The sequence below is a fragment of the Calliphora vicina genome, chromosome 3 (assembly GCF_958450345.1).
Source record: "Calliphora vicina chromosome 3, idCalVici1.1, whole genome shotgun sequence".
NCBI classification, from domain to species: domain Eukaryota; kingdom Metazoa; phylum Arthropoda; class Insecta; order Diptera; family Calliphoridae; genus Calliphora; species Calliphora vicina.
Window position 1 is genome coordinate 34,966,729 of NC_088782.1, and position 18,921 is coordinate 34,985,649.

The 18,921-nt window shown below is 31.0% G+C and overlaps 3 protein-coding genes across 5 annotated transcripts; 2 read left to right on the top strand and 1 right to left on the bottom strand.

Moving 5' to 3' along the window:
- Window positions 1-490: 490 nt before the first annotated feature.
- Window positions 491-11,767, bottom strand: Psa (puromycin-sensitive aminopeptidase). Of its 3 annotated transcripts, none has more exons than XM_065506264.1 (8): window positions 11,689-11,767; window positions 10,695-10,754; window positions 9,720-10,072; window positions 3,313-4,129; window positions 2,151-3,255; window positions 1,485-1,704; window positions 1,287-1,409; window positions 491-1,107 (listed from the first exon to the last, which is right to left on the bottom strand). In XM_065506264.1, the coding sequence occupies exons 1-8, from the start codon at window positions 11,750-11,752 to the stop codon at window positions 898-900; spliced, it is 2,952 nt and encodes a 983-aa protein (XP_065362336.1). In that variant the 5' UTR covers window positions 11,753-11,767; the 3' UTR covers window positions 491-897. The 3 variants fall into 3 exon arrangements, with proteins under 3 accessions (XP_065362336.1, XP_065362334.1, XP_065362335.1); XM_065506262.1 differs by having other exon boundaries at window positions 9,720-10,501; XM_065506263.1 differs by lacking the exon at window positions 10,695-10,754 and having other exon boundaries at window positions 9,720-10,501.
- A 709-nt stretch (window positions 11,768-12,476) lies between these two features.
- On the top strand, window positions 12,477-13,829 carry ATPsynB (ATP synthase subunit b, mitochondrial). Its single transcript, XM_065504593.1, has 3 exons — window positions 12,477-12,635; window positions 12,912-13,423; window positions 13,494-13,829. Exons 1-3 carry the CDS (start codon window positions 12,608-12,610, stop codon window positions 13,671-13,673), a joined length of 720 nt encoding a protein of 239 aa, XP_065360665.1. The 5' UTR covers window positions 12,477-12,607; the 3' UTR covers window positions 13,674-13,829.
- A 1,390-nt stretch (window positions 13,830-15,219) lies between these two features.
- Window positions 15,220-18,123, top strand: LOC135954497 (stress-associated endoplasmic reticulum protein 2). The gene is made up of 3 exons (XM_065504677.1): window positions 15,220-15,243; window positions 15,536-15,658; window positions 17,328-18,123. The coding sequence occupies exons 2-3, from the start codon at window positions 15,575-15,577 to the stop codon at window positions 17,436-17,438; spliced, it is 195 nt and encodes a 64-aa protein (XP_065360749.1). The 5' UTR covers window positions 15,220-15,243; window positions 15,536-15,574; the 3' UTR covers window positions 17,439-18,123.
- Window positions 18,124-18,921: the final 798 nt, after the last annotated feature.

The following is an 18,921-nucleotide window of genomic DNA, read 5'->3' on the forward strand; positions in this document are numbered from 1 at the left end:
CCGATTTTGACCCATTGTAGGTCCAACTTACTATAGCCTAATATACATCGTTGCAATGGACTTTGAACCATATATCATTAGATATCCATATTGTCTATAGTAATGACAATCCAGATAAAAGTAGAAATTACAAACTTATATACTATACAGCCCAATTATGAAAATAAAAATTCCCCAGGAGTTTTTTCCTTTTTCCTATTCAAATTTTATGTTAAAAAAAACGAAAAGGGAAAAAACTCCCGGGAAATTTTTTTCAGAATTGTGCTGATAGCCTTGCAACTATTGGTTAAGGGTATATTAATAAAAATTGTGGGTAATAAATACGAGAACCTTTTTGCAGTTTTATGGTGAATTGAACTGTATCCAATCTTCAAAAAAAATTCAAATATGTCCAACAAAATATAATTGCAAGTAAAATAAAAGCTTTTAAAAATTACAAATGAAATAAGATACGTTTTTTAAAATATTGTTTTTCTTTATAAACCCTCAATTTTATTGGTCTTTTTTCTAATATAATTTATATAACTCTAGCAAATGCAAATAAATAATAATTAAATTTCATTAATAATTTTTAAAACATAATACATTCGTTTAAATTGTAACACAACATTTGTTAATTGTAATATGAAAACAAAATTCTTTAGATTATGGCCAAAATAATGTTATTACAAATAACAAATAAAATAAAATTGTATGTTTGCAAGTTTTCCATCATTATGAAAAGCATAAACAATAAGTTAAGTTAAATTTTGTTTAAAAAAATACATGTATAGTAATAAGTGGGTTGTTTTGTTAATAAATGGTTTGTATAAATGGCTTTGGTTTTAATGTTGTAGCTTATGGTTTCATTCCTTTAATTCTATCATTTGCAAAATTCCAATCCAGCGCGTCTTTCATTTATTCTTTCTTTAAATATTCTGTCAATGAATCGCGATCTCTCTTTAGCCAGGCAGCATTTAGACGTATTGTCTCTACAGCTTGTGATACGGTACGTTCAGTGCCTGGGAATTGTTTGTTTTTGAAAAATTCTTCAACTTCAAGGGCTCGTTCTTCGGAAGCAAAATTCTCAATTAAATATTTAATTAAACGTGCCAATAGAAAACCACCCTGTAAATAATAAAAAATAAATAAGTTTTTTTTATAGATGTGTTATTCAGGTATGAGATGATGTAAACCGATCTTGAAAACGAAACTTTTTTAAATCGGTCTGCATTTTGAAAGGAATATCAAAAGCACACTCTTTCAAATCGATCGGTGTCCATCACATACCTGATAGTCATTTTTACCTGATACTGTTCTAATAGTTTTTGATTATTATCCTTGAAGAATTGCCAAGCCATATCACGGCCTTTGGGATTAACAGCAACTGCCACTATAACAAATACAGAATCTTGGGCACGCACTTCACCCTAACAAGAAACAACAACAGTAAAGCATCATATCAACAATTTGTTTGGCAAAATGCCACTCTAACAAAAACTTACCGACATTGCAAATTCTATAACTTTGCGCAAGATGTCCACATTACCAATACAACCTAAAGCACGTGAAATACGATCTTGTTCTTCGTGTAAATCGGTGGAACGATATAATGAAAGCATTTCCTCAAAAATGGCCTGATCACCATCTTGTAAAACAGCCTTATAGCAAGTAGAACGTAAGTCAGCGGGTACGGGACAAACATTATTGGCATGATCACGGAAACTAAAAAAACAGAAAAAGTTACAACAAGTAAAAGTGATATATTCGACTTTGCCGAATCTTTTATAATCTTCACCATGGTATATTTTACACAAATATTGAAAAATGCAAATTGGTAGAAAAAATTTGGAGAAAACATCGAGGTAGTCCCTGTTTTTTGCTTATATCCATCCCTACCATTTGTGGGCCAATTTTCTCAATTTGAAATAGTAACCGAACCAATACTCGACATATTGATGTATAATGTTTATTTATAAGTTATTTGGGGACTTTGGATAGTTGATTTCCAAATACAGACAGTCATGGCTATATCGAATATACCAGAATAACTTATGGCTCAAATGAAAATTGTGGAAATTACAAAAGGAACGACAGGGGTATATATACCCCTACTCAATAATGGTGAAGGTTATTAAAATAATAATAAATTATTTGACTATTATAAATACCGTTTTTGGGCTTCAATGATAACATCCTTACAGCGGAAAGACACCAAACGTGACAGCACCAGACTACGCAACAAAGTGTCCAAATGATTTTCACCCTCTCGCACTTCCCATCCCAAACGTTCGGCTACGGGACGATAAAGTTTTTCACCATACTTATTAAAGTGGTCCATAAGATCAGTGTGTGAAATCAAAATGTGTAGATTTGACAAAGAATTTGTGATGGCAGTCCAAACTGTATAATTAGTTTCATTGCGATACGAATCGATGAGTTCTAGAACTTCAGCAGTGCTGGCTTGACCAGCTTGTACCATAGCAAACATGTCGTCAATGAGACCCAAACGATCTAATGGTGGCAATTCCATGTTACGCACAGCAGGCATTAACTTCTCCAGCATTTCCTTGGAGTAGCGGGTACGATAATAACCCACAGTGCCGGGATTAACTTTAATCCAATCATCGGCGTTTACATCATCTAATACAACTTCCATTGATTTCTGATCTAATAAGACAGTCTTGGCAATACTGTTGGGATTCTTCGAGGTAGAAATGGTAATTGGTATAACCCATGTGTAATCACCATCTGGCATCGAACCATCGGCAGTAAATTTGTTTTGAGTCAAACGCAATAAACGTTTGTTACCATCCAACTGCTCACAATCTACACTTACAACTGGAAAACCTTTAAGTTTTATCCAAGAACTCATAACATTAGCCACTGGCTTGGAGCTGGCCTCTCCCAAAGCAGCCCAAAGATCTTCGGTAAATGTGTTCTTATACTGATGGCGTGTCAAGTAGATGTTCATGCCCTTGCGGAAGTCATCTTCTCCGATATAATCATGCAACATGCGTATTACCGAAGCACCCTTATTGTAACTAATTTCATCGAAAATTTCATCAATTTCGCAAGGATGACCAACAGGCACTTCAATGGGATGAGAGTTCTTCAATGAATCTAATTCTAAAGCCCGTGTATACATATCGGTAACAAACTGTGTCCAAATATCGTATTCTGGAAATAGATGATGTACACATAAAAATTCAACAAAGGAAGCATAACCCTCATTAAGCCACAAGTGTGTCCACCATTCCATAGTAACCAAATTGCCTGAAAATAAGAAATAATGTTATTAATCAATCCCATTTACATTTCATTTTAACATACCAAACCATTGATGAGCAATTTCATGGCCCACTGTTAGAGCAATCGATTGTTTACGCATCAATGAAGTATTTTTGGGATCAACCAGCACAAATGTTTCACGATATGTTACCAAACCCCAGTTTTCCATAGCACCGGCTGAGAAGTCCGAAATTGCTATCAAATCCATTTTTGGTAAAGGATAGGCAATGTTGAAATAACTCTTGTAGTATGGCAAAACTTTTGTGGCCACTTCTAAAGCAAATAGACCTTGTTCCTTTTTGCCAACTGGCGTGTAGACACGAACCAAAACACCATCTTCAGATTTGCCCTCCACATAATCGTATTCACCCACAACTACGGCCACCAAATAGGTGGACATAATTGGCGTACGATCAAAGTTAATGCGGCGTAAACCTCCCTCCAATGAATCTTCACTTTTCACCGGCATATTAGACAAGGCTACACGATCCTCTGGCACTACTAAGGCCACATCAAATGTTGACTTTAAAGCAGGCTCATCCCAGCAGGGGAAACAACGGCGGGCATCGGTGGCCTCAAATTGTGTTACGCCAGCATAACGTTCCTCACCGCCTTGTGTGAAATATTTACTGCGATAAAATCCTTTCATTTTATCATTCAGTTCTCCCGTAAAGGTCATATTTAGCTTTCCAACAACACCCACTGGCAGTTCCTTTTCAAACATTAATGTCGCCGTCTCATTTTCGGTTGAATAGCTAACTTTAAGGGGCTTCAATATTTCGCCATTCACCTCGATTTCACTACTTTTAATAACGATATCTAAAGCATTTAAAGTAATGGCATTGGTGGGCGAAGCAATCTAAAATTGTATTGAAATTTATAAAATGAATATTGAAGTCATCACAAAAGTGTAATTAAAGTGTTAGATAATTATTAAAATTTATAAAATGTTGGTGGCATAATGTGTCAAATATTTAATTATTATATTATACAAAATATTACTCAAACACGTTTTTTTTTTAAACGTTTTATAATTAAAATGCCATTAACAAATTTAAACTAATGCAAATATTTCAATGTAGTTTTGACGAGTTCATTTAAGTTGCATTTTCACAAATATGTACATAATACTCGTTAATTCTTTTTGATATCAAGTTTAGTAGATTTTAATTTATTTAAACTATCAACTATATATATTTATAGAATATTATGTTACTCTTCGTGTTAATTGAAAATAAGTTCTCTTTTAATATAAAATCATGCTAAAATGAATACAGTAGTTTTAAAAACACTTCGAAATGTAGTTGTCAAAAGTTATAAAGAATTTGGCTTAAATTTTTATATTAAAAATATGGACAGTGCCGAACTTAAGTATTGGCACAGGATGCTCATTGTACTTTAAGGTCGATTTAAAGGCCATATTGTTGACATTTTTAATAAAAATATATATTTATCAGATAGATTGATGAATTTCCTACAAAATACCACCAACAATTTTGCAATATTATTTAAAAATAATAAAAAGACGAAAAATTCCACAATTCCGATCTATCCACTTTTTTTTTCTTTGAAAATGCGTTTTTATCTTCTTTTATTTAACAGTTTTCGTTTCTAAAACTGTTAATGTCAATTTGTAAAAAATGAGCACAATAATTATCAATTTTGCTGAAAATGGCTAACAAAAAAAAAAGGAAACAACAGAATCTGAGCGCAAAATCATCCATCTCTTACACAATCAAGGAAAATCATATGCTGAGATTGTGGAGATTACAATTTGGAGTATCGTGCAACGTTTTAAGGCAACATCAACACTTGAAAGTGCTAAACATACAGATCTTCCTAGCTTCTTAAGTGAGCGTAAATACAGCCATATAATCAAAAAGGTCAAGTTATGTCCAAAAATATCTTCAACACAGGTTGCTGCAGAGATTAACGAAGAGTTTGGGAATGAAGTTCACGCTGCAATAGCCAGAAAAGTGCTCCAGAAGACAAACTATAGTTGTCGTATTGCTAGGCGTAAACCATTTATTTCATCTGTGAACCAAAAGAAGCGTTTAGGAATTTACATAAGCCACATGATTTTTAGCACCAAGTGCTATTCTCTGATGCAAACAAATTTAATATTTTTCGCTCTGATGGCCGTCAAACGGTATAGAAAAAAAAACAATAAAGAGCTGGAAAAACAAAATATTGCTTCAATAGTAAAACATGGTGCTGGAGAGGTAATTGTGTGGGGTTGTATGTCCGCTTTAGGGGTTGGAGAGCTGGTGTTCATTGACGAAAAAATGGACAAAGTGAAATATACGGATACACCTCAGGAAAAGTGCAGAAAAGTTAAATTTACCATTTTCTTTCACTTTTCAACATGACAATGATCCCAAAAATTCGGCCTATACTGGACGTATGTGGCTTTCATACAATATTTCGCATGTCCTACCACACCTCTCCTGATCTCAACCCAATAGAGCATCTGTGGGAAGAGCTAGATAAGCGAGTGAAAAAGGCATTAGTTGAAGAATGGCAAAGTATTGGGTCAGATATCACAAACAAGTTGGTGGATTCATGCCTAAGCTACTCGAGATAGTTATAAAGCAAAAATCACTTGCAACTTTTGCAATATTGCTTCCTAAATTAAATGTTTTTTTTAGCTTTTAATGAAGTGTGCCAATAATTTTGTTCATTGAAATTAAGTATTTTTATGTAGTTTTGTTATTAATAAATAGTGGTATTAAATTGTTGAAATGAAGTTGTTTATATTTTGTAGGAAATTCATCAGTCTATCTGGTAAATATATTTTTTTATTAAAAATATCCTTTAAATAGTCCTTAAAGTACAATGATCCTGTGCCAATACTTAAGTTCGGCAATGTATATTTAAAAACATAGATTTAAACGAAAATACCAATTTCAGGTGAATTTAATATAAAATATGTACAATTTAAAATAAGACAGATATAACTTTATGAAAATATTTTTTCTAAAAAAAAGTTATGTGAAGAAATATTGGCGGCAAAAAAAACTTTGGTGAAAAAAAAATTGGGTTACATTTTGGGACGATTTTGAGCCATTCTCGGTTAGCATTTCAATGGTCATTGGAATGATCGTTGAAATCTCTATCATCAATATCTATGTTGTCTATGATAATAACTTAGTAATCCAGATATAGATCAAAAATAGGTTTAAAAAAGTCGATGTAGTTGTAGTTTTTTTTGCTTATGTCTTGAATTTTTTTAGAGGCAGCCAAAAACGAGTTCCACTTCTTGTCTCGTCCGTGATACCATGTTTATTTCCAATATATAGTAAACAACTAATATGGAAAAGAGTAAATAGGAAAAATTATTTCAGATTTCTTTATTTTTTCACTTTAAAGGCGTACGAATAAATAAATCGAAATGTTTTCTGAAAATAATTTAAAATTAGTATTATAGTTTTTGAAAAATTCATTGCCACACATTATATCTAACATCACTCTTTTAGTTGTCCTCTGGGATGAAACAACAACAAATGCATTATGTTTTTAATCTTGCTATATCTACTTAAAGATTTACAAAAAAAAACTTGTTTATTCGCCGCGTGTATCATTAAATAAGTGTTATACACATTATTAGGTTGTTGTGATTTTTTGTTGTCTTTTATAGTTTAGTGGCGTTGTCGGAAATTTTAAAAGTTGAATACATATTTGTATTTTTTGCTGAACTATATAGGTACGAATACAAATAATCATATAATCTTAAGCGGCCTTGATTTTAATAAGAAAAAAATACTTTTTTTACTTTTACTTTATTACTATGAAATACGATCATTCAGAACTAAAGAACATTGACTTTTTAGGTAGATTTTTTTTGTGCAACATTAACCTAACGGCACAAGCTAAATTTTGTATTGTATTTTACCGGTTAAACCAGATGATATAGTATTAATATGTTTATTTGTTTGTACATACGAACAGTGGTGTGTCTGATTAATAAAAACAATCCCAGTCAGCATTTGGAAGATTGTTGGGTGAGTAATCACTTTTTCGACTAGTTATGATGAACTAAAACTGATTAAAAAATGATTCGATTCCCATTAATGATTAAAAAGTGATACGACTCAAAAATGAGTGGAAACTGATCAGAAGAGAAGTCCATGAAAGACTCATTTAGACGAGTCGCGGATAGCGTACAACCATGACGTGAATTAAAGATTACAAAGAATTATACTTCATTGCATTGACCAAACAATGCAAAAATAATACGTAAAAAGCAACCGTTATTTGAGGGATTTTGCTGACGCGGTAAACTAGAGCAGTTCTGGCACAACTGAGGTCGGGATGGAGCAACGGGCTCAATTTCAAAGCTAAAAGGCCTAACTCCACTTTTCGAAAATTTCTCAATTTTGTTATCATATTACTATCTAATTAGTTGTGAACTATTTGGAAATCATTTTTTTCTTCTATTATTTAAATTAATTTATGAGGAGTGACTACAACCATTTGTTCCGTTTTATCATTTTCATAAATATGTATATGAAGGATAGCACCGGACTGTTCCTTCTCCTTAATTTTTACACAGTCCTTATATTTTATATGAATATCATTTTTCTATAGACATTTATATAACATACGGCCATATTCCGGAAAGATATTTATATGGGGGCTTGGAGAAATCATGTACTGATTCTTACCATTTTCAACAGTTTGCCCTTTCACAGAAATAAAGTTTGTCATGCATTAACTGCAATATATTTAAACAAAGCATAAATTTGTGTACGTAAATGCAAACTTTTGCTACAGTAAACTAAATGATGCGCTGGCTACAAAATTTTGCATCATCACTGCCAACAATTTGCATCAAAAACGTTTGACAAATTTGCAACATAACTGCATTTACGATCGCACCCAAAAATATTTTTTTGAGCTTGTCTGACATTTTGATCCATAACTCTGCTTCAACGAGTTTGCTGATTCTCATACTGGTTGGGATAATGATAAACTTTTTTGTGTAAATCTTGTTATATTTGGTTGTAAATTTTAGACATTAGAGAATTTTACACAGACAGACAGTTTTACTGACAAAATTGAATTTCAATCTCATAAGGATCATAGCGGGCATGTCCTTTGGCTAGTTTTGTCAATACGTCGCTCATGCTCATATTTATTCCTACTTAATTATGTCTGTACCAAATTTCATTTGAGTACGACAACTCCTTGTATTTTTCTTCATTCGTTTTATTGGAACAATGCACTGTGCGACCCACTCTAATATACATTGAAGAAATCATTTACTTTAATCTCTGACAGTTGAATGCAATATCAAAAAAATGCAACATCATACTTCACACAACCCAGCAGTTCGAGGAGACAGTACCGAACTAGTGATTTTACCCATCCCTTAGGGTGGGATAGCCACGTGACTAGTCATTTTAACACGGGCATGTCCTAGGCAGGGGGTCAATTGTCTCTTTTTTATTACAATGGGACTGTCTAATAGCTGGTCCAAAGTAGGCATGCATTAGATTCACATACTTGTTACATAGCGTCAGTTACACTACTAGCTTTGTAACTGGTTACTTGATCAGCTACTTGACTAGTTACTTTAACACGTACATGTCCTAAGCAGGGGTTCAATTGACTCATTTGATACAATGTGACTGTGACTATCTGATAGCTGATCGAAAGTAGTCAACGCTTCTGGTGGGTAAAATAAAGTGCAGTACAAAAAAAAAGTATGAAGTGACTTCTCCATAGGTTACTAAGAGACACTAAAGTGACTTCATGCTATGTTACATGGGATACCAGATACTTAAGCAAAAATAAAAATAAACTGTATGAGAATTATATCAACACAATTTGTATAAAACCAGTTTGTACGAATTACTCACAAAACGTTTAAAGTGACTACACTCCAGATTACTTAGAGACACTTAAGTGTCAATTGTCTTCATGCTAGATTACTTGGGATGTATAAAGTAACCAATTGTCTTCTCTCTGCACTACAAAGTGCACACACGTGTCAAATGACCAATATATTTAAATTGGAGTTAGCCAAGTGATAAGACATTTGTGACAATTACTGTCTTTAAGGGATACATTGACTACTTGCTTAACTGTTGGGAAGACAATGTACATACATATGTATGTACATTCATTTAAACATACTTTGTACGTGTGTATGTATGTAGTATTTTAAGATAAAAATCAAAAACAAAATAAGAAAGAAAATAAGGAACATACACACATGAATGGACAGACAATATGCTAAAATCACATAAAAATGTTTAAAAATTCACTAAAAGCTTTATCAATTTTTTTGATTATATTATTGTTGTTTTTCTTTTCACATTTTATTCCCACAAATATTTTTATTTTAAATAAAAGTGAAAGCCGAAGAAAGGTTGAAAGCAAAATTTAAATTATAATGATTTTTTACACATGTTATAACAATGGAAGATAGGGAGGCTAATACTTACTTGCAATTGTACACTGGTTTTGCCCTCAAAAGTGAAAGCCTCCAGGTTGGGCTTCAATTCCAATTCGTAGTGCGTTGGCACCACATTGGTGGGTAAACGTTGAAATTCCTTTTGCTGTGTAGCGGCCATAGTTGCTGCTGAAGTATCCTTGGATTGTGTTTCAGAGTGTGTTGCTAAATCGGCGGATGTACGACTTATAATGGCACGATATTTTTCACAAAGATCGCCTAAGAGTGGAGCTTCACTGTTTTTTAGCGATGCACCCAATGATATTGATGAATAATCGCGATAAAATTGTTTTTGTACTTTTACGTATGATTTACCACCGATAAGCGTATTTAGATGGCAATTTTCTAATGATATAGTATTTTTATTTTTTAAAAATGAAGGAAATGTTTGCAATTTTAATGACGATGGGGTTAATACACGACACACAAGTGAATGAGGTTTTTGTTTGTTAGCAACTATAATAGCACAAGCGGTAGTGTTGGTGGTGATGGTGGTAGTAGTAGTAGTAGAAGTGGAGAGACTACGAATTGTTTTAAAATCAACAGCCGCGTACCGACAACGTTGATGATAACTTTGCAAATGCCGAATGTGAATTATTCGAGTTGACAGCTGGCAAGTTGATACAACTTGAATTGTTGGGGATGGTGGAGATTTCTTATGTGGCGATTGGAAATATACACGCTGTTGTATTTGCAGCAGTTCTTGTTGTTTTAATTGTAGTAATTTTTGTTTTGGATATTTTAGGTTAACGGGACAGATGATGCATTTATCAACTGGAAAAAGTTTTTTATTTGTGTTATTATCTACACATATGTACGCGTGTATGTACTATATATGTTTAATATATTGTTAACATAACATACATATGTACGTACATATTTACAAGAGAAAAGAAATTAAATTTATTTTTAAGCGGGACACAGGAGGACTGCGGGATGCATTTACTTATTGTAAAGTAGTATTTACCTTTGCATAAATGTTGTTCAAATTCTGTATTCACTAAATCTAAGCACAATTTATTTAAATCTGTAAATATTTGGAGCAAAAATGTTCTCAATTTCAATAATTAATGAACTATTTGTATCCACAAAAGGAAAAAAAAGATGACTTGCTTTGTTTTTGTTCTTTGTTTTTTTTTTCTTCTACTTTTTGGCCGGCAAATGTCATTTACTTTTGCTAGTGTTGCCAAAAGTATTTTTTAAACACAAAAAAATCTAATTGAATTCGTTTGTTGTGTGTGTTTTTATTTTATAAATATATTTCTAATTAGAATTATCGGAACAAATCAAGATCCGCGTAACAGTTTATATTTTCATAATTTTTTTTCTGTTAATATTCACATTTTCTCTATTGCCGGCCTTCGGCCGGGTGAAGGGACTTTTAAATCTGGGGTGTATCGAACACCGGCTTCGCTAAAATCACTTTTTCTGTATATCAAAATTTTCTGAAGTACTGTCATATAAAATCAAAAAGGAATTTTTGGTTTACAATATGAATAAACTGTACCATATTATATATCATATTAAAGGTATTGTGAAGCACTATTCAATGATACCCATAACGATCAGTTTGTTTTCCAAATATATGAGAAATGTACTATTATATGTATTGACTTTAAATTCATATAACTCTTAAACTAAGAGAGAGCAGGGAAAAATATTAACGTTTTTGTGCTTATAATTATGAGAGCTATCAACACCAAAGAAATTATAAAAATGCAAGCTGTTTCGCTGATCTTGATTTATACCGAATTATCTATAGATATTATGGTCTATCAAATTGCACAAAGTATTTTAAATTGTTTAAATATAAAATAGTAAATTTAAAATACCTGAAGCTACAATAAAATAAAAAAACTTGATTACCCTATTCCATCTGGCCTTTGCTTTTGTATTTCGTACGTATTATGCACATATTATATATTTTATATCATATGAATTAACCATTATAAAATTAATACCAGTCTTTGATTTCCATGCATTTAAAGCCGTTCGGGAACCACATTTGATTACATGTTTGTACATATTTCTTAAAATTTAAAATAAACCGATATTTTAAGCTCACAATCACAAGAGATTATTTTTCCAGGATTTCGATAGAAATGACATTTGTATGAAATGAACAGGGTTCTATATTTTAAACAAAGGTCGACTTTTCGACTTTTTGGATAAAAAAAAATAACTTCCCTATTTTTTAACGAATTTATATGTAGGTGTACTATTTGACAACTAGTACCTAACTCTAAATGTGTGTTAGTAAAAAATAGATTCCTACAGATTTTTATAAAAATTTTAAAAATATATTTGGTTTTCAAAGCCAAAAATTTAAACTCTGTTTGTTGTAGAATTCAAATTTAAATAAAGTTTTTTATTTTGATATTGAAAATCAAATAAAATATAAACAAAATAAAACTTTAAACACTTTTCGAGTTTTTCGGGAAACCATATTTATTTGATCTTTCCGACCAAAAAGTTCATTTCGTCTTTTCACCGAAAGTCTATTAGTCGAACAATCGACTTATAGAACCCTATAAATGAGCGCCGAGCCAGTGTTGCCATATAAACTATAACGCCATGTGCTGATTCACCGTTTGCAGTTGTTTTACAAAATTAATTAATACATTTTTGTTTAAACAATTTTAAAATTCGTATATTAAGTATTTTAATTTGTTGCAAATTAAAGTGTGGCATCATTACTGGTTAAAAATGTCATGTGTGCAAGGTCTCCACAAATTCCAATTGGAATGTAATAATTGTGATTTATATGTAGATATATTTCACTATTGTGAATGGTTGTCATTTTTCACCAGAGCAATTCGGACGAGAGAACAGCCGTCAATTTCCTTGTGGATTAAATAGAAAAATTAATTTCATACGAAAATGATTTCAAGGGCCGCAATTCGTTCTGGTAAATTAATTTAAAAAAATATAATACATTTAAATCTAGAACCTCATATATACCAATTTCCATTGCAAGTGTGTTTTAACCTTATAATCAAGTGTCGCTAGTTACGACAACTATCTTTGCAAAGTTTTCATAGTTTATGTAATCACTTCGGCTCGTAAACGGCCGCAGCAACTGTCAAAAATCTTGAAACATTGTGAAAAATTTGCACAAAATGTGCTTGTAATTATTAAAAAATTGATTTTATTAACTTTTATATAATGTATTTATAATTTATAGTTCAACGTCCATTGGGCGCTTTGGCTGCCAGAACATCATCTTCTGCTGCTGCCGCCGGTGGTGACCGTCCCGTCCGCCCAGAACACCCTGGTAAGGTGCGTTTAGGTTTCATTCCTGAAGAATGGTTCCAATTCTTCTACAACAAAACTGGTGTCACTGGCCCATACACCTTCGGTGTTGGTTTGCTAACCTACTTGTGTTCCAAGGAAATCTACGTCATGGAACATGAATACTACAGTGGCATTTCCTTGGCCATCATGGCTGTCGTTGCTGTTAAGAAGCTGGGTCCAGCTGCTGCCAACTGGGCTGATAAGGAAATCGACAGAATCGAGGCTGAGTGGAAACAAGGCCGTGAGGATGAATTGAAGGCCCTTCAAGAAAGCATTGATGCTGAAAAGAAAGAACAATGGCGTGCTGAAGGTGCTTTAATGCTCATGGATGCCAAGAAGGAAAATGTTGCCCTCCAATTGGAGGCAGCTTTCCGTGAACGTGCCATGAATGTTTACACTGAAGTATGTATTCCTAAAAATTTTACAGTTTGTTATTTTCTCTCTTACAAAAACTCTTGATTAATTATTTTAGGTCAAACGTCGTTTGGACTACCAAGTTGAGTGCCGTCACATTGATCGTCGCCTCAGCCAAAAACACATGGTTGACTGGATTGTCAAGAATGTTTTGGGCTCCATCACCGCCCAACAGGAGAAGGAAACTCTCAACAAGTGTATTGCTGATTTGTCTGCTTTGGCTGCCCGCGCTAAGTAAATAATTCATTGCATTACATTTAGTTATTATGAAACATGGATTAATAAATAATAATATAAAACAAAAACACACATACATAATATTTGAAAAGATAAAATGTGAAATTAATAAATTATAATAAAACTCGTCAAACGAAATATAATTAATATTAAACAATTTTTATTTTGAGAAATACAGGTAGGCATAGAGAAATACACATAGAGCGGAAACTAGAATAGAACTCAAAACAAAAAATACTCAAAATCGATATACATACGAGTGTTGCTTTTGTTTTCAAATAGTTTTTTACTAATACATTCTCACCACTTATGCTTTTAAGAACTGAGATAGGTCTTTGCCAGGACAGTTTCCGATCTATATGTATTTATCTATGAACTTAGGTCCAAAACTTAGCCCAATTATGAATAAAAATTTCCCCGGGAGTTTTTTTCCCATTGAATTGGAATAGGAAAAATGAGAAAAGGAAAAAAATTCCCGGGGAGTTTTTATTCATAATTGGTCTGTATATTTGAGCAAAATCTAAAAGACGATTCATACCGATTTAACTTTTAATGCTGATAATTTAATTGTCAGCCCAATTATGAATAAAAACTCCCCGGGAGTTTTTTTCATATTTTCTTATTTTTAACATTGAATTTGAATAGGAAAAGGGAAAAACTCCCGGGAAATTATTCATAATTGGGCTCTGTGTGTTTTTGATGATAACATTACAATATATTAAATTTAACGGTAATAGCAGTTATTTCGGTAACTGCATTTTAGTGGTAACTGTAGCTTAGAGGTAAATGTAGCCAACCTTGTTTTAAAATCCAAAACGTTACTCGGATTTGAATTTCAGAATACAGAGAAATCTCCCCGTATTTTTTCAGCTTTAATAAAGGAAGAGAGTAATATATTGATGTGACACCTACGGATTTATATTTATTCTAAAACTAAAATGTTAGGGTAATATAAGTCGATTGTTCGAACAATTGACTTTTTGATCGGAAAAAAAGTTGAACAATCGATTACATAATGCGATAAAAGTTGATTTTTTTTTTTATTAATTTTTGTTGTAAAAATTAAAAAAAGTTGTTCTCAGCAAAAAATCTAGAAACCATTTTTTTACATACAAAAATTGTAAAAAAATCGACTTTCTATAACAGCTAAAGTCGAAAAGCCAATTATTCAAAAATTTTAAAAATTCGAAATTTCGAAAATGTCGAATTTTGTATCAACTATATATAGAATCAGAATCTCATATCATTTCAAAGCAGTAATAAAACACTTATAATTTTCTGTCCCCAAAATCTGATCGTCTAAAGAGAACTTTAAAAGGCAAATAAATATACCTTATATCAACAGGAGATTGTAAATTAAAATATTAAAAAGCAATATAAACAAATTTTAATTCATAATTTATTAAAAGTTATAGAAACGAATTTATGTCTCCAATTTTGTTTTCCCCAAATAATCAAACAACTGTGAATAGCATCTCTATGAAGAAGAAGAAGCTGTCAAATTTCTATCATTTGTATTTATACGTGTCGTATTCGGTTTTACGTGTCATTTTATTTACGAAGAAGAGAAGGTGCGAACGTTTTTTTTATTTCTGGAAAATTAATTTTAAACATAAAATAAAAAATATTAAATTTTAATCAAGCATTTAATAATTATATAGCTAAAGTATTCATAAAAAATAAATAAATAGTAAATTAAAAGTGAATATTAAAAAAAGTGTACACATATAGATTTATATTTCCATTATTTGTAACAAAATACACTTCCATACAATATACTAAATAATAAATTTTATTGCAAAACATAAAGTAAAAGGAATTTTCATACTAAAATCAACATTTTTCTTTTGGATATTTTTGCAGCCTTTGTACAAAAAATCCAACTACAACAACGAAATAAAAATGGCCCCACCACAGAGAATGCGCGTTGCTAATGAAAAAGCCAGCAAATACATTACAATGCGTGGCAATGTACCAAAATCTTCGGTAAGTTCATAAATAATAATTATGCATGCTTATCTCAAATGCAATTTTTTCTTATTATGATCCTAAAATATAATATTTTACTTGATATTTAAAGTACATTTTAATGGCGAAAGTGCCACGCCAACATGTTTACACCAATAAAAAATCGAGTGTTTTGTTTGGTTTTTTTTATATTTTTGGTTTTCTTTTGTGTATTATCAATTTCTGGTTTTTCTCTGTTTTCTTCATTATCTATTTCTTAAAGTTCCGTTATGACGACAAATTAATAATTACATATATTTAAGCTAATGTTCAATATTGTTTTCGTATTTAAAAAAGCTTATTCGTCGATACATATTTTTAAAAGATGAGATTAGAATCTTGTGGTCAAAATAAAACGTGTCAGTTTTTCAATTCTTTGAATCGCAACAAGAATATTTATTGCGCATATTAATTAGTATAATCTATTAAATGTAGATACAGTCAAGTCGCACAATATGATACCCTACATCCGTTGTCTGTAATACGATTTATCTAGGCACCTGTGGCATTAAAGAAAATATACATAGGTGTTTTTTTTTACTTTTCAGTATGTTCAATACTATAGTAGATACGAGAATATTTTATTTTTAAATATCATTTCTTAAAGTTTTAGTCATAGATAAATACACATAGATCTGAAACTGCCCTGTTAAAGTACTAACTTAGAGTAAAATATGGATGGCGACTGAACTTCAGTTGCGTTGTCAGAGGGCAACCACAAAATTCTGGTTGCCAATTTGGTAACAGAAGTCATAGCTGCCAGTTGCCAGCTGTTATATGATTTAGGCAACTGACAACGTAACTGAAGTTCGGTTGCCATCCATAATCGACCCATTAGTTCAAAAACCTATGTGGTGAAGTATTTTCGTATTTAAATGTAAAATAAACTATACAATATGACCTAATACCAGACCTTTTTGAATTGAAAGTAATTGAAAAATGAAACAAAGTATAAACTTATAATAGTTCAAAGGGTAAGGGTGTATATAGGTTTTTCATTCCGGTGTAGATGTAGCCATTATTGATTCATCAATATATCCACTACAGGTCTGGTTCGACAAAATCGGCCCACAAATGAGATATAAGCAAATACCTTCCCAACGACACTTAAATAACGCTAAAGAAATTCGGAATGAAAAAGGGTCAAAATTGGGGAAAATATTTTTTAATCCAAATTTTTTCCTCCAAAAAATAGGTAGTTTTTCAAAAATATATTTTCACCAATAGTTCTTTTCAATCTTTATCATAAAGTATACTCTGCTGAAGGACATATATGATTGGGCACAGACGAATATAGCTCTCTTGGTCTTTTATTAATTTGTTAATGTTTGATTTGGTTGACATATTTTTTTCTATGTAAATTCTTCTGAATAATATCTATTCATTAATATCTATCTAAGACTTAATATAACTTCCTCAATGTTAATACAATTTAGTTTAATATTACAATTCTTAACTTTTGAAAATCTCAATTCTCGATTCTGATTTCAAAAATATTTTTTACCTCAAATTGAGATTCAATTATTCACGCGCAGAGTAAGAGAAACAACCATATTTATTGGGCATGTAAATTAATTTTCATTTTATTATTTTTCATCATTATTACTTTTCAACCTTAATAAACTTTTATTATTATTATTATTTACAGAAAGCTAAAGAAGGACAATACCCTGTTGGACCCTGGCTCTTAGCACTTTTCATTTTTGTTGTTTGTGGCTCAGCAATTTTCCAAATTATACAATCCATCCGTGCAGCGTAAATTTTTTAAATTTATTGAAATTGGAAGCATTTTTCTTCGGCTAAATTTATATAATAACAACAACATCTAAAATAACAACACACTCTAACCACTCACACACCAAGCTCACAGCAACAACAACAAATTCCATGCTACAAAAACTAAGACAAGTTAACCCAAAAAAAAAACAGTCAATCATTTATAGCCAAAAAGGGAATGACAAAAAATATTAAGTGTTTTTAATCTTTGCTAAAACAAAACTATTGTAAACAAAATGTTATAGACCGACCTTTAACTAAACTACATACATACGTATATAAAATTACAAATTATATCTGTTGTTTATTTTGATGAAATCTTGTTGCAATATGTTTTAGTTTTTAGTAGTATGTTTTCTATATTTTAAAAGCATTCCTTTGTTTGTGGAAAGAAATATATTTGTACTGTTTCTTAAATGTTATTTCAAGATTTGTTCATATAGCTTTTCTAACTCCTTTTTTATAATTTACCTTTTCCGTTCATTATGTGCTAAGTGCTAGTAGATAAAAATTTATATTAAATCAAATTCAAATTTATTATACTTTTCTTTTGTATAAAGATATAAATATGATATAAATTCATAAATATATAATAATTAAATATATACTATATAAATATGTATATTAATTTTTTTACTTAATAAACAATTTGAAAACAAATAAAATAAGTTTTTAGTTTTATGGTTCTAGGAGGTTGGTTAACTTTAAATATACTTACAATAATATTTAGCATAGGGTAATAAAAGTAGATGTCTTTCCGGATTTTCTAATTTTAAATTCGATTTATGATTTTCAATAACATTCTCATTAAAGACAGATTCTTAAAACGTCAAAAATACCATGGAAAATATTTTTTTATATACATACATGTATATTTTTATTAAAAAATTATTTTTTTTAAATTTTTTTTAATTTTTAAAAAATTATTTTGGAAAAAGAATTTAAGACAAAAACAATTTTTTGATGAAATAAAAAAAAATCGGGTTACAAAATATTTTCTCCTGATTTTGACCCATTGTACTTACTACATATATATAGCCTTATATACATCGTTGCAATGGACTTTGAAATATCTATCACTAGATATCCATATTGTCTATATTAATGACGAAATAATTGAGTTCAAAATTTTTGTGTTAGTAGACATCTAGAACAAAAGTAATATTTCAATCGTTTTTTTTGACCCACTTTGTGGAAGTAGAATTTCACCAAATTTTTACCACATATAGAATCAGTTATGCAATAAAAAATAATGGTGTATATGCTTATACACTATTGTTTTATTGAGGGGACGTTATATACCCTTGCAACTTATGGCGAAGGGTATAAAAATACGCCAATCTGAACATAATAAATAATCAGTTCCAAAAACGCATAAAACACAATTTCTGTCAGCTATAATATGGCAACTCCCTTATATGCTCGTGTCATTAGTTTTTGATGAATTTATGTCATCAGTTTTTGGA